Below are 16,881 nucleotides of genomic sequence, written 5' to 3'. Positions count from 1 at the left end.
GCAGCAGAATAAAGTTGGAGAGAATGGCTATTCTAGAAATTATTTTATTAATTAAACAAAGTTTCTGCCATATGTTTCCTGTAATTCCAAAGGCACAAAACTGTACAGAGAATGTATGGAGACAAAAAGGCAATATTTAGGAATACCAAGTCCAGTTCATCTCATTTGTGAACATGAACGTATTTGTTCGGTTTATGATGGCGAAAGTGTATATAAGCAGAGTCATGTACAGTTAATTTTGCTTTGAAAGTTCATACAAACCTTTAAATTAATTTCCCGCAATGTTGCCCTGATTACCCATAATGCACTGCAGGGTGTGAACTGGTCTACAATAAAGACTTGATAGCTCAAACTGCATCTATTAAGAAAATGTCAACATGGTCTAGTGTGTTCTTTAACGTCCCATACAATTTATAAGACTGAAGGTTCCCTGTATTGTGTTCCGGCCTGTTGTGAAACGGTTATATTTCTTATCCGAGAGGACTTGCAAATGAAATAACAAAGGCAGTCCTTTCTCTACGGTTATTAGTGAAACTCCCACCGGGCTCGGAACCCCTGCCGCGACCTTCCACTAGGGAGCCACCAATTAACTGAACCATTGCTGCATAGTTTATCTCGTCGTTAAAAATTTTTTAACTAATCATTAACCGTTAACCATTAGTAATACAAATTATTGTCATAGTTGCCTCTAATTTCGTCATGGAGAAAAAAAATCCCGGCAACAAAAAAGTAAAATAATGTTTAGATAATTCCCAAGTGAGCCAAAGCGAAGACGAATATAATACCGTCCTTAACATTCAAAATGAAATGCGTGTAATTTGGCCCTGGATGCATGAAGCTTGCGGTAATTCATGACGACTTTTAATTTGAGATATAACTTAGAAAAAAGGATTGCTGGATGGCTTATTACCCAGACAGTCATTCCGTAGCTCAAATTTAATCTTGCATCTCGAAAAAAAATAGATAAAAAAGCAGACTGCTACACTTTCCGTTTAGAGAAAATTTACTGATGATATTCTTTATGAAAATAGCACATCTGTGGTTCTTGCGTATCTATGTGTTGGAACTGATACCAAATAAATATAGACCAGCCGTTCAGTTTAATCAGAGTGGCTGCATAATTTAAGTCATATCTCCGCAACAAGAAATGATGATAAGACTATCACACACATGAAATTGGAAGGGTATGATAAGGCTTGTTGGCAATTAATTAATTCATATAGTTGGCCATTAATTGCTGCGGGGGTCATTTCACTTCAACCAACGAAAACGAAAGGAAAAAATCGATTCACAGCTCTCATTGCCAGAATGTTGGAGAAGAAACAGTTTTTGTTGGATGGACGTTGAATTTGCTGACATTGTTTGCAATTGCCGTGCCCAATTTTCGCGACCCGTCAAATGTTGGCCGATCGCGAACACAATAGTAATTAAGGAATATCAGGGTTTTGCACAAGCAACCATGTCTTTCTCCGAATCAGACATAAAAGATGAGCCCATTACAACTATTATGTTTGTGTATTACTTTAAACAGTAAACCAAAAAAACGAAGGGATTTTGAAAGAACAGTAATTATACTCTGATTACACCTGCGTCGAGATTTGTAAGTTGAATGCAATTACAATTTCTGTACGACTTCTCCATTCGCGTGAAAATTCTCCCGAATGTTTGATCCCGCTAGAACACAATCTAAGCAATCATTAAGTTTAGAAATAAAATGCAGCTTGTAAGTATAAGGGGCAAGTCCATCTTATAGGTACAATTAGCTAGCACGAATGCATTCGCGATTATACCAGATATGATGTTGAAAGTATCCCCTCGCGGAATGAATTATTGATCATTTCGTAGCCAGTACGATATCACAATGTAATCGCCTGATAACTATAAAAACACTATCGCCTTTTGTAAAGAATTACCTCAAAAAAAAGCAAGTTAAGAATTCGTGAGAACGGTCACACAGATGACAGTACGACACAATTCAATTTGTTGAACGGTTCAACTGATTCAGATAAGTAGTAGTTACAGAGCATTTTAGACACCACGCTGTTTTCATTCATGATTTATCACTGTTGGGCGAATGGTTGGCTCTTGGTTTAGGAGCGTGTCATATTTTGGTTGGGGCAAAATTCTCAAGATAATCAACCTCCTGTGTAATCTAATTTGCCTTCCAGTTGATGCTCAGCTGTTTTGTCGCTACAAAAAGGAACTGTTTTTCTGGACAAATTTGATTTTACAATGTTTATGTTCCTCGCGCTTGGAGCCTGTCTGTCACTCGTCCAAGCAGATACAAGGTAAGCTTTTCTTGAAACGCAAACAAACATACTACGATTTTTTTTTCTATGAGCGAAAACTCCACCAACACAACTTTCAGTGCATGTGTTCACATTCTATTATAAATAAAACGACCAACTCACCAAAGATCCTGTTTAAACGTGTGTCCGCATTTCATGATTCAACCTCTATATTTTTGTTTATGTTTTTTATAAGACTTGGTATGTTATTTAAGGAGTTTTGTACACTGGGTCCATGCTAATTTTTTGCGTTGTTGTCTATATGATAGCTTGTATAGCTTGTTTGTATGATAGGTTTGTATGTATACGCATGATATTACTGACCGAATCGATCGCCTGTGGGGTTCCGTTTGTAAGCTAATTTATTTTTTTCTGCGAGTTATAGCATTCTATCACTCTAGGGAAATCTTACTCTACAGAAATCCCTTGACACTCAATTATTTTGTTTGCCACCAATTCACTATGTTATTTTTAATTAGGAAGCATCATTCACTGCATTTGGCTCACGTTCACGAAGAAGCACACAATTTTCATGAGAAGAATCAAAATCGATCATTCAATGGCGAATGCATATAGACTACTAATTAAAACACACACTGATCGGATACAAATAACCGGTATATCCGACTTGACGTGTAAGACAGATTCCAAACTTTCTATGTCACTTATATCTTACCTTTTCGAAATTTGAGTCGAAAACCTGGAGGGGCAATGATCATTTTGTACCTCGTAGTAAGTCGTTACATTACGCTTGAAATTCCAGGAATAAAACTGTCTCGGAGATTCTTGACGGTCTCTTAACAAAAGAGAACTATGATGCAAGGTTGAGGCCCAATTATAACGGTTAGTTGAGAGATGAATTTATTCCCAGCATTTGCATTTCATTGTGTTCAAATTCAGGAAAGTTATTTACTTTTCGAGAGATCATTACCATAAAAATATCATGGATTGATTAATTGATTGATTGATTGATTGATTGATTGATTGAATGGTTGGTTGCTTGATTGATTGATTGACAGGAGGCCCAGTTGAAGTAGTCGTCGGTTTTTGGGTTCTTTCTATTGATGCCATAAATGTAGTCGACATGGTAAGTCTTGCCGCATTCATTAAATAAACTATTACCAAACAAGATAGCAACATGGCGAATAAAATGCCACATACTGATGTAATGTCATGATACTTTTAGACTGCTAACAGTTCCTTCCTAAACATGTTCCCCAAGCCTTCATCAGCCGTTTCTCTCGATCACATGACAAAACGGCCATAAACAGGTCGAAGGAGACCAGAGGCCCGTTTCTCGAAAGTCCCGACAACTTTTCGGGCCCGAAAAGCCATTTGTGAATCTGCCAACCGCTTGTTTTGGAAAGCAGATATTTTAACATGTTTTCAAGGTAACAAAAAGAGAAATAACTGTGAAGTTTCACGACTTACATCCTCTCCGTTCATGAGATACAGAGGGAATTGTGACACCCGAAAATGGCCCGTTAAGTTTCGGGACTTTCGAGAAACGGGCCCCTGGACGCAGGGCACGAGTAACGCGTAATTAAAAGACGACTACGGCTATGGCAACGACAACGTGACAAAACAAGTATATCATTGGTTAAAATAGGACAAATAATATGGTGCTGCAGCCACGTGCGACACGCATTTGAGCACACATTTTTGCGGTACTCTGCACTACAACGACATGAAATCACCAAATTTGAGGCTTTTGACAAACGACGCGAGCATACAAATGTGAACCTTGGGGGCTTCATTCCCTATTTTTACTCTGAAACAACTCGTGCTTCACGGGAGGGTACTAAGCAACGTCTCATTTCGTTTGCTCCCCGCAGGCTACGTCTCATGCAACTTGTCTCGCCTTCGATGATTCTTATGAGAAAAAAGGAACATTTCAATTAGCTCGTGCCGCAAACCGTTCCAGGTGATCTGGTGACGTAACTCGGAGGACTGGGGAGAAAAATTAAACGGCGTATCCCACAACCGCGTGCGGCCTCATTTTGCGAATTCAACATGGCAGAGGCGAGGTTAGATCTCGTCGGGTCTACTTGAATGTTCATTCAGTAACAGGAAATGATCCGTTGAGTTTTGGTGATGGAAATACCACAGGGAGTTTGGAAACAACACCTAAGGCCGCGCGCGGTTGTGGGTTACGGCGTTAAAATGTTTCTTCCCAGTCCTCCAAATTACGTCACCAGATCACCTGGTTGCGACACAAGTTGCAGGACAGATGTTACACTGCGCAATGCTTGAGAAATTCGTTGCAAGGCATCGTGAAGCAAAGTAGAACGCAATTCTACCTTCCACATCGCAACGTCTTTGGCTGCTGCAAGGTATGCTACATTGGGCTATGTTTCGTGCAACTTGTCCCACCATGGATGCTGGTCTCTTGGGTTCTTTGTTTTCACTGATTTCATTGATTTTACTGGTTTGTTGGGTTTCATGGTTTCGTTGCTTTCATGGTTTCACCGATTTCTTGGGTTTCATGGTTCCACTGGTTTCTTCAGTTTCGTTTTTTCAAAGGTTTCGCGAGTTTCGTTGTTTTAATGATTTCACTGGTTTCTTGGGTCTCGTGGTTTTACTTTTTGTAGGGTTTCATGGTTTGCCTGGTTTTGTGGGTGTCATGGCTTCACTGGTTTCGTTGATTTCTTGGGTTTCATTGGTTTCTCGGTTTCATGGTTTTACTGGTTTCGTGCATGGGTGTCGTGTTTTTACTGGGTTTGGGGGTATCATAGTTTTACTGGTTTCGTGGGTGTCATGTTTTTACTGGTTTCATGGTCTCACTTCTTTCTTGGGTTTCATGGTTTCGCGGGTTTCATCATTTCACTGGTTTCTACTAGTTTTGCTCGTTTCATGGTTAATTTCTTGGGTTTGATGGTTTTACTGGTTTCTATATTTTCATGGTTTCACTGGTTTCTTGAGTTTCGTTGGTTTCATGTTTTCACTGGTTTCCGTGGCTTTCGAATTACATGGGGGCAGAGTACTGTATTAAACAGCGCGTTAGGGATACGTCATCCACATTCTACGACGCCGTGACCGCGATAGAATAATCGCGAAAGGCTTACGAAATAGTTGCAAAGTTATATTTTGGGTTGACGGTTTCGTCGACGTCACCGTTGTAGATCTTAAGTAGAGAGTTTAAGAAACGACAAAGGCTACGACTACGACAACGACACCGTGAAACAATTATAATATCATTGGTTAAAAGAGTGTTTTTTGCGGTCCTCTAGTAGTCGATCTCTTCAAGATTTTTAAACGAATCGTCTCTAATAGAGAAAAAACACTTCGCAATATAAATGTGGTAGTGTCGAGACAAGTTATTAAAAAAGAAAGCAGGTCACTTCCGGGGGCCGTGGCTCAAAAACTTGAGGAGCTGAGCTTCCTAATGGGCCTTATTCGCACGGCGGCCATATTGGCCATAGGCAATAGATTTTGTACGTACCCCGAGCCTCGAGTTGAAATGTTTGGGAACGAGTTTCGGTGGAGCAAAACAAACGTTTTTAATCCCTCGGGACTCAACATGGCCACCGTGTGATTAAGGCCAATATCAGGCCGAAAAACCTTAAATAACAATGACCACAACCAGGTTTTCTGAGCCCGCGAGACTGAGCACCCCCAGCAAACTATTGTTTTGACGAAAACCGCTGGGCAGCTGGTTCTGGTCATCGCCGTCTAAGGTCTTTCTGTCAGGCCAAGCCGGTCACACTTGATGGAACACTGAAAATCGAAACGTTTTTTCACTTTGTGGTTTTTTATAGCTGCATTACAGTTTCCCTTTTTAGAAAAAGACTTTTAATACTCATTCATGTTTTTCTCGTATAAAAGGACTTTTCTCTAGACATTTTCTTTCGTCAAGAATGGAGAGATGAGCGTCTGGATCACGGACTCAACAAGACCATGTTCCTTAGCAACACGGTGATGGATCGTATTTGGATGCCGGACACGTATTTTGTTAATGCCAAACATGGGAGCTTCCACAAGGTAACCACAGATAACATCATGATTATGATTTTGCCTGGAGGGGTGGTGAAGTACAATGCAAGGTGAGATACGGCGAACATCTTTTTTTTTTTTTTTTTTTTTTTTTATTGAATTGCGTACGCACTACTTACAATACAATGCACTTACAATTACAGGTGCTACTTACAATAATACAATTGCAATACTTACTCTACAAAAACAATATGATTACTTTTTAAACTTGCAATACCAATTTATACACTGCTTACAAAATAATACGATTACAGATGCTAATTATATTTATATTCTTACATTAAAAACAATGAGCAACAAAATAAAAGATACATACATGCATATTAAAAATAAATAAATAAATAAATAAATAACTTAATTAATTATATTGGAGTTAGTACCCATTTCTTTTCAAAGAAGTTGTTTTTGTTGATCTTTTTTTCAGTTTCATATTTAATCTTCAGTTTCGATTGCAGTCCTTGAATTTTAGGAAGTGTTTGGCTTCTTCTGCAGTCCCACAAAAATAATTTTCCAATTAATATGAAATAGTTTAATAAATTTGATAAAGGGCATTGTTTTGATAAAACTCCAAATAAAACGTTTTGCGCAGAAAGATGAATTGGATGATTCGATAGAAGTTACCAGTACGATTCGAAATTAGTCCAGAACGTTTTGGAGTTAGAGCATTCATAGAAAAGGTGATATAAATTCTCAGGTTCATCATTACAAAAAGTACATGCATCATTAATTCTAAATCCAATTTTGCATAGTTTGCTGTTAGTGTAAAGAATAGAATTAATTACTTTGTATTGGAAAGCCTTAACATATGACTCAAGTGCAACCAAATGTGGTAACGAAAAGATTTCTTTAAATTGTTGGCTTGTGAAATTAAAATCACTCTTCAATTTACGGATAATATTAGGAGGTTGAGCTTTTCTTGAGACCAGAAGCAAATAATAATCTTTTGATTTTTTGTCTTTAATATCGAAAATTTTATTTCCAATTATAAGTGATGGGGATATGGTTAATCTATCTAGGCTGATTTCTTTTAAATGAGAAGGCACAGAATGACGAAGGCCCGCCCATTGCAGAAAATTGTTTTTGACAATTTTGTTTGAAAAATAGTTATAGGAGTCCATTGTATTTAAGTTAAAAAGAAGATCGTGTATGTAAATAATTCCCGATTTAAAATAATTTTTGTAGTACACTGGCTTATTGTCTATTCGAATCTCTTTATTATTCCAAACAATTATTTTCCAGTCACCTTCTGAAGCGAAAGATTCACGGAACTCGGACCACCATAACAAAAGTTCGTGGTAAAATTGAGAAGATATCATATAATCAGAAACTTCATAATTACAATTTAGAAAAAACCGACCTCCTACGGGCTCTAATAGATGAAGTAAATACGTCTTCCACGTTGCGTTTGAATCGTTAAATAGTCGTTTTAGCCAGGCCAACCTTAAAGATTTAACCATGCTTTCCAAATCTATCATTTTTAGACCACCTCTCTCATAATCGTTTATTACAGATACGCGAGTCACTTTATCTGTACCTTTCCATAAAAACTTGAATAACAATTGATTCAGTTTATTCACAATTTCCTTTGGTGTAGGGAGTAGCGAACATACGTAAACGAATTTTGGGATCAAAAAAGATTTAATTATTGTCACGTTACCGTAAATAGAAAGGCCCCTAGAGGACCAAATATTAATAAGTTTTTTTAATACTATCCAGCCTTTCAATAAAGTTCTTTTCCTTTAATAGTTTCTGATCATACGTGAAATATACCCCCAGAGCTTTAATCGGGATTTTAGGCCACTTAATACCAAAATGTTCTTCTTTACTTTCTTTCAATGATCCTATCCACATACCCTCAGTTTTTGAACAATTAATCTTAAGACCGGAAATGTATCGAAACCGGTCCAGTAGTTCAAATAATACTTTGGCTGAGTTAGTATCTGCTAATATCGCTGTGGTGTCGTCTGCATACTGTAAAAGTTTCGTTTCTTGCTCATCTCCGATATAAATTCCTTTGATGTCCGAATTCTGTCTAATGGCGATAGCCAGTGTTTCCACAGCTATTACGAACAGATATGGAGACAACGGGTCTCCCTGCCGAACTCCTCGTTCCAGCGTAAAGAAATTTGATGTCCTGCCGTTATTCAAGATACAGCTTTGTATATTTTTGTAGAATACTTTAACCCAATGAAGGAAATCTGAACCAAAATTGAATGCCTCTAAGCATTTAAAAAGAAATTCCCATTCAACACTATCGAATGCCTTTTGAAAATCAATGAATAACATTAAACCGGGAATGTTTTCTTTCACTGTAAAGTCCATAACATCATAAATAGATCGTATAGTTTCGCCTATAAACCGATCTTTTACGTATCCTGTTTGATTTGGATGAATAATATCGGGCAAGACATTTTTAATTCTCGATGCAATTGCTTTCGTCATTATTTTGGTGTCTACATTAACGAGGGAGATTGGACGCCAATTTTCTAAAAGTGAGCGATCTTTCCCTTTCTTTTCAATTAGTGTAATGATTGCTTGTTTTTGAGAACTAGACATCTCACCTTTTTCAAAGGATTCATTAATGCAGTTCATAAAGCTATCGCTAATTACTGACCAAAATGTCTTATAAAATTCAATAGGAATGCCGTCATTACCAGGAGTTTTATTATTCTTGGATTTCACATGACGTCACGGCCGCCATGTTGGTGTCCCCAAACAATGAAATGGCGGCCATGTTGGTGTCGCAATCCGATCCTCCGGGAATTGAAAGCTATTATTATGCTAACGTCTTCTTTTGTTTTCGTTGAAAAACATGGCTGTTGATCACGTGAGTGAAAACCAACAATTGTCAAAGCTATCTAGGAGACGAAAACATTCTTCTGCTGAAATATTTCCTTCACAAAATTTTTTCTGGTCTTCAGAAAGTGCGGGTATATTTAAATCGTTTAGGAAAGAATCAATTTTAAATGCAAGATCTGGATCAGTAGTACTGCTTTTATACAAGTTTTTGTAGAACCTTTCTTGCTCCTTTAATATACAAAATGGATCTGTTTTTATTACTCCGCTTATGTGAAGTTTTCTTATATGCTTTTTTATATGATTTCTTTTTTCGAGGTTTAAAAAATATTTTGTGCTCTTTTCTCCATGCTCATGCCAACGAGCACGTGCACGTATAATTATTCCTTTAGTTTTTTCTTCATAGAAAGTTTCTAACTTTTCCTGAGCCGCATTAAAGCGAGTTGCGTTAGAGTCACTAGGCGTAGTTTCGTATTCTTCCTTTGCCTCTCTAAGCTGATCTTGGAGACTTAATTCTATTGCATTTCTTTCCTTGGCTTTTACGGCGAACATCAATCCTTGATTCACCTTGCAAGAGTTTTTTATAACTGAATTAAGAATATTTCGACGCAAGAAAGTAAAGCAATTCAATGAGAAACTAGACGGATGATTACTCTCAAGAACGCCACGAAGTATCTGAAAAATATCCCTGGTGTGTCTAGACTTGCAGCCTCTAAACGCCACAAAGCTCTTCCTAACCTTACAACTTTCAGTTACCATTATCCTTTAATATCCCTAGAATAAAGCATACACCAAAGCACCCTTGTTTATATAGAGGGAAAGGCAAAATTCAGGTAAAAACGGGACATTTCGTGAAGTTGACCAAAATAAGACCTTATCACACTACTTGCAATTCTTAAATTATTAAGGCAACTGTGGTAATGTTTCCATCAAAATGGATTGCTCTTGCAGCTGTGAGCGTGATGTTATAGTTCTGTTACAAGTCAGAAGAGCTTCCATATACCTAAGATATCTCAAATATTGTCCACCGATTCTTTTATGTTTTCAGAATCACCATCAAAGCAGCCTGTCCGATGGATCTCAGAAAATTCCCTATGGACACCCAGCTTTGTCCTTTGACGATAGAAAGCTGTGAGTTGTATGCACGAATAGAGCATGAATGGAGCATCTAATTTATCCCAAAAGATATGAAGGATTATAGTGAGAATAAAGAGGTCACACGAACCAGTGACGTGACGATGACGAGTCTATGACGTAAAGCAGCTAGTACACAATGACCGTGGCATGTGCTAATGTGACAATTTTCTGGCCAACATGGTATATATATCACGAAAGCTAACATACGGAAATCTTTTGCCAATCTCTGAAGGAAAATGCCATCATGCAGCTTACTTGAACTTGAGTGTTTTTTGTTTTGTTTATTTTTGCAGATGGATACAGCGAGGATCACATAAAATTTAAGTGGGAGAAAGATCTTGAGGATGGAATGAGCTTTGTGCCGAGCAACCTCGAAATGCTTCCTCAATACACTTTGACAAATTTGAGCCTTACAAAGCTGCATAACGTTTATGTTGTCGGTACGTTCAGGGTCTATGGTAGACACGTACAGTAGAATGAAACGCGTTGTTTTTACAACTTAGACCTCACAGAGGCTATGTTGTTGTCCTGGCGAAATAAAGCAAAGTACGATAAAAACAAAAAACAAAAAAAAAAAAAACATCTGCAATTGTGGCATCCTTGCTTGAAACTTTTATTAACTTGTATATTTGATCTAATAATGGACTTAAGTCATACGGGTGCTACTCTTGTAGAAAGAATTAGGATTTCCCCAATTATCTTCTGGTTATACACGATCTTGAAATAAAAGTATCTTTTTAGCTTCTGTCACTGATGTTTATAGAAACAGAACAACATGAGTGCCACATCATTGATAATGGAATGAGAAAGCAATTTACAGTTAACTCAGATACATGGTACAGTCAAAGAAACAATGGAGGCATCTTTAAGGATGTAAAGCATCTCGATTTATTTCATTTTACGTTGAAACACCTTTTGATTGGTTGACTAAACGATCTCGCTTTGCTTTCTCAGCCAACCAGAGGTGAAACCAATTAATTCGAACATTAATCCAGTCTAGGCTGTTCATTTATTGACGTTCTATAATTTGTATTGCAGTGTGTGATTTAACCAAAACAAAATATTGGCTACTAGTAATCACAACCAGACAAAGAAAATGAGCGAATCAATATTGATGCAAGGCAAATAAACGCAATCGACGCTAGAAAATGCCTAGTAATGCGAAACCAAAGTTATCCCACCTTTTGTAAAAAGCCAGGGGTATTGTATTTACGCTCTTACCGGCGGGAGTTGATTTAAATTAAAATGTCTTTCCTGTATGAAGTCTCTTTATATCCATCCAAGCCCTCTTCCGCTTTATTAGGGACTCACAAAATGACATCTCCGCGAAGTTCACTTGATAGCTCCATTGCTAAATCACTTCTCCGGTACCGCCGAGTTCGTGCATTCAAATCCCGTTGGAGAATTTATTTCTTAGGCTGTGCTTTCCTTCATTGTTAACTAACGTTCATAAAGGCAAGGATCTAAAAGTTTCAACGTGCGAGGCTCTATTATTAAGGGCATTCATATAGTATGGTCATAGCCAATAGCATATGAGATGCACAAACTCTTGATTTGTTTAGGAACATAATCATGCAGAACGGCTTGTATGTTTGTTGACGTCTGCAAAACAAAGTCGTTTGACTGCATGGATGAGTGTGTTTAGCCTGTTTTTTGGGGTACTAGAATGTGGTTTTTTTACTCCTGTGTTGGTACGCAGACTTATGTGTCAATCATAGAGATGACAATCAAGAAAATAGGTTTTCACCTGAAGCCATAGAATTCTTTCTTCCATTCCCAGGAAACTGGTCAGGGATACAAGCCACATTTACCTTTGAACGAATGTCAAGTTACTTTTTAATTCATGTTTATGGCCCATGCGCACTGATCGTCATCATATCGTGGGTCAGCTTCCTGCTACCTCATAGTTCTCCTCCTGCGCGTGTCACACTGGGTGTAACCTGCGTCCTTACTGTAGTCACTATCCTGAATATGTTAAACAACTCCATGCCAAAGGTAAGGAATTACTTTACTTCTGGTATTTCGAGTAAGAGAACCTGAGTGGTCGTGTTATTTATCAATGTTATTGCAATGTAATCATTTGTTATAGTGTAGACGCGAAGGTGTGGCATCGCGTACATAGTGTGACAATAGGGAGCTTAAGATCTACGACGACGACGTCGACGACAACGCCACAAAACAGTGATATCATTGGCTAAAAGAGCATAAATAATCGTGCTGCACGTGCGGCACGTATTATTGCTCATATTTTTGCCGTTCTCTGCATAACGACGACGTGAAATCACCAAATTTTAGGTTTTGACGACAACGTGAGCATGCAACAGAGAATCTTTCATTCTCTGTTTTAACTTTGAAATCGATCGTACCAATTCACTTTTAGGATACTTCGCCCATATTGCAGGACGTGAACGAGATGGAATAATCGCTAAAGACTTATAATAGAGCAAAGTTTTATTTTGAGATGACGTTTTCGTTGACGTCGCCGTGGTAGATCTTAAGGCCCCTAATGAGTCTTATTGAGCCGCAGTAAGTTCATTTGTATGACATGATGTGCCTTTCAGTAGTGAACTGATCCGCCATCGGTGTTGTCTTGTATCTGGTTGTTCACTTTGGAACATAACATTACGTACCTGTATAGTGAAATACAAACTAATCTCTAACTAAATAACAGTGAAAAAATAACACAAGAAGTGGCGTCTCGTTTCTTGATCAAATAGAACGAAGTACTGAAGACAAAAACACTGTATCAAAAGGAGATGCCAATAAGGTAAAGCTATGATCCTCGCAGTTATGGACTCAATAACTGCGCGGATCATAGCTTTACTTGATTTCATATCCGCAGTTCAGTATATGATTCATTTCATAAATCATTTCGTTCAAAAGGAGATGCAGTGGAAACAAAGACAACGCTTTATAGCTACGTACATGTGGCTCATCTAGAGTATAAGTATGAAACTGCTAGTTCTCAAGGCGCATGCATGGGGAGCGGTATACATATTGCAGTCGATTACATTACATTACTCCTTGTGGAAGTTCCACAATGTCGGCACAGATAATAAAGAGGGTTTGCATCGTGTTTACGTAGGACGGCAACGTCCAACGGCTGTCGCACTGTTGCTTCAGTCATAAAAGCATTTTTTTTCTTTTTTATTCTAGCTTGTCTTTTCTCTTTCAAAAGTTACTTGATATCTGTAAATACTGAACAGGCGAGTCTGCACCTATGTCCTTTAATACACGTAATTAGATGTAGGCCCAATTTTCATAAAGGTGCAGGTCTTGACATTAGAAACTTCTATAGCATTCTAGAACTGTTCTAGTTGGAAGAGCGAGGGATCGTATGATATTCTAGAACTTTAGAGATTTTAGAACCCCCAAAAGACCTTACATATTCTAGAGCTTTAGAAATTTTAGACTCACAACATGGACCATAGATATTCTAGAACTTTAGAACTTTTAGAGATTTTAGTAGAACCCCTCTTCCGTTCTAGCATTCTACATCGCGTACTGATTTTAGAGGTTCTAGAGGTTCTTTTAGCCATAGATTACTAGACTTAGAGACATGCCCTCAGTCTTTTTAAAATAGCTCTAAAATAGAAGATAGCTATAGATGAGTTCTATCTTCCATTGACAATATCTGCACCAGGAGCTGAGAAAGAGATTGAGATAAATGCAGCAAACTGTCCCTTTATTTTTGGCCACGATGGTATATAAATATGTGGTTGACATCAATCGTTATTTCGACCCAAATTTAATGGGTATATGGAGTCTAAACTCCAAAAAGATTAAAAAAGAGGCAGACGAGTGAGGCGAGTGAAAGAGGCTCACAACTATCAGTGTCTTTGTTTCTGCAGGTAAATTATGTCAAGACCATCGATACTTATCTTATTGGTTGTTTCCTATTCGTATTTGCGACCTTGGCGGAGTTTTCTCTGGTGCTATTTTTAGCAGCCAGAATGAAACGATATCAACGGACAAAAGAATACAGGAAGGAGAAACGCCGCAAAGAAATTGAGACGGATCTTAGCAAAGCTGGATTATTGAGCAATGAGGAGGACCTTGCTAATGGGGTGAGTGATTTCCTTTTTTTGTATTTGTTGCTGCTGTTAGCCGGCCGGTTCACATCGTTTTTTTGGCAGACAATATTTGCATCAATGCACAATAAATGGATGGCGTAGTGAATGAATGGGAAACCTTATCACTCACCTAAGGGACAGAAAATGAATAACTGAACTAAAAAGAAGACAATGATAACTCCTGAGTTCTGCTATCTATAAATCCTCTTGAAATGATGTATTTTAGCGCGCCCCATCTTGCCTCATACTTTTTGAAGCTGCTCTACAGCTGTGTCTTACAGCTAAGAAATAAGATTGAATTTGCTATACACTTACGTTTCATAACGTCTTTACTTTAAATGTAGTAAAAAAAAAAAAAAAGCGCAATTGCATCTCTCTGATAAATTTGATGAACTTGGCATTCCCTGATCATTTCACCCATGTGAATTCTCTTCGGAAGGCAATTAAAGCGTGCTTTTCATTTTATAAGCACAATAGGGAAGATATCGTTGACGTCACCCATTGTTATTAATGTGCCAACCAGAGCCCCACCGGCTGTCGAAACAAAGAGTATTTTGTTCCTGTGGTTGGCAAATTTGAATAACAAAAGCAACGTTTGTAAACAGATATCTTCCCTATACAATATTCGCGTCCGTATTGTATCGGATATAAAATGTCTCGCCTTCCGCTTTATATCTGATATTGTATTTAGAACAAAAAATGAATTAGCCAGTATCAATAATACCGTAATACTCTTTGTTTGGTCCTCCAAAATTTTGCATTAGCATTGTTTTTATTTTCTCTTGGGACTTACAATGGTCCCAAGAGAAACTGGAAACAATGCCTACGGAAAATTTTGGAGGGACAAACAAAGAGTATTATGATATTTTTGATACATGTACGGACTAATACACCTTATTCCAAAATGGCCGCCATTTTAGTATTCTTTTGTTGCATGGATTGCAAATTCTCTATTTTCGAATTCCCCATAATACACTTTGCTTGTCCCCCAAATTTTGCATAAACCATTGTTTTCAAATGCTCTTGGGAATATGCAGTGTCCCTTTTTGGCCTCGTTTAAGGTTAAATATTCTTTTGAATTTTACCTTTGAAAGCGAGGCCAAAAGGGCCAATTTGCAAGGAAACAAATGGATACTAAAATGGCGGCCAGTTTTGGAATAAGGTGTATAAACGATCGAATGAACGAATGTATAGGAACGAAAGAGAATCATACACTACGTGAAAACAACAGCGAATGAACAAACAGAAATAGCTATCAGCGGCAAATGTTTAACAGAACGACAGTGCTAACGTTCTATGTAATTGTCATGCGCTTAATTCTTGTTCTGTTTTCTAGCAAACACACAATAGAAAACTACAGAAGATCTGCAGTAACCACTTAGAAATGATGGAATTTGCCGAGCTGGAAGAAGACTTTAAATCCGCGGAAAGAAAGGGGAGCATCTGGCCCAATATGAATGAATTAAGAAAGCGACTTTACAACGAGGACGCCATTCTGGCCGTCGACGAATTTTCCTTAATTTTATTTCCACTCAGATTTGCTTTTTTAAATTTTTTCTACTGGGTGTATTTCATAAATATGGAAACAGAAGTAGCCTCCCCTTCGTAGGAAAGTCAACTTTTGGGTAAAAAAAAATGAAAGATTGGTTACTGAGTGGGGAAAAAAATCTCTGTCAGACCACAATATACAACCTATGGTGAAATGACCAGGGGCCCGTTTCTCGAAAGTTCCGATTTTTTTTTTAATTGTTTAACACAAATATACAATATTAACATGAAGTACCCATAATGAAAGATTACAATCTATAGATTACAGTGGATGATGTTGGACCCGTTTGGCCAAGCTTTAAAAGTAAATTAACCACCCTAGGAAAGATTGGAAGGTAAAGATCGCTCGTAAGTTCGACTCCCGAAAAGGAGCAGTCGGATTTTTTCCGAATATCCCTGAGTTACTATGGTAGCACTTCGTCAGAGCGAACGTCAGCTCTCAAATCTTTCTTGGTGTGGTTAACCGAATTTTCGTATTCATATGACCCTCCAACGGTGTACAAAAGCAAAGAATGTGTTTCAGTGAAAATACCAAGGTTATCGCGTTAGTGTATAGGCTCTAAATAGTTTCCAGGAAATCTCCTTTACTTTGGGGATAGAGCAAACAAGCGCATGGTAACGAGGGCAACAATGATTGACACGACCTCACAAGCTTTCACAGCTTTAAAACTCATCGTGTTTTAATAAAGATTATGTATGATCATTTGAAATCCATTTCTTCAGGACAGGGGATAAAAAGCCTTGAATTATCACCGTTAGGGCTCAAAGGAATATTAAGAAGGAAATTGAAGAAGTGAATGTTGTCCTTCCTATTATAGCTCTTCCACTGAGCTATACATGAAGGAGACTCGTCTGTAGAAAGGTAGCGATAGGTTTTAAGTTCGAATCCCGCGGATTTTTTCCGAGCATCCTCAAGTCTCTATCGATAAAAAGATATAATTCTTCATTAAAATTACACCACCTCCTTCACTATAATTGCAAGGAAATTGTTTACGGTTGAACCCAAAAGATCTCTCTTTTTATAGGAAAGACCACCCTGCCATCTG

General features: G+C 37.9%; 1 protein-coding gene across 1 annotated transcript; it reads left to right on the top strand.

Moving 5' to 3' along the window:
• The first annotated feature begins 2,157 nt into the window (after positions 1–2,157).
• LOC138046555 (gamma-aminobutyric acid receptor subunit beta-2-like) lies at positions 2,158–16,869 on the top strand. The gene is made up of 9 exons (XM_068893171.1): positions 2,158–2,288; positions 3,052–3,131; positions 3,308–3,375; positions 6,114–6,331; positions 10,126–10,208; positions 10,508–10,654; positions 11,995–12,209; positions 14,066–14,281; positions 15,624–16,869. The coding sequence occupies exons 1-9, from the start codon at positions 2,233–2,235 to the stop codon at positions 15,894–15,896; spliced, it is 1,356 nt and encodes a 451-aa protein (XP_068749272.1). The 5' UTR covers positions 2,158–2,232; the 3' UTR covers positions 15,897–16,869.
• Positions 16,870–16,881: the final 12 nt, after the last annotated feature.

This window comes from Montipora capricornis, chromosome 1 (genome assembly GCF_036669925.1).
Source record: "Montipora capricornis isolate CH-2021 chromosome 1, ASM3666992v2, whole genome shotgun sequence".
NCBI lineage: Eukaryota > Metazoa > Cnidaria > Anthozoa > Scleractinia > Acroporidae > Montipora > Montipora capricornis.
Note: the sequence above shows the minus strand (reverse complement) of the source record. Positions and strands in the feature narration are given on the sequence as shown.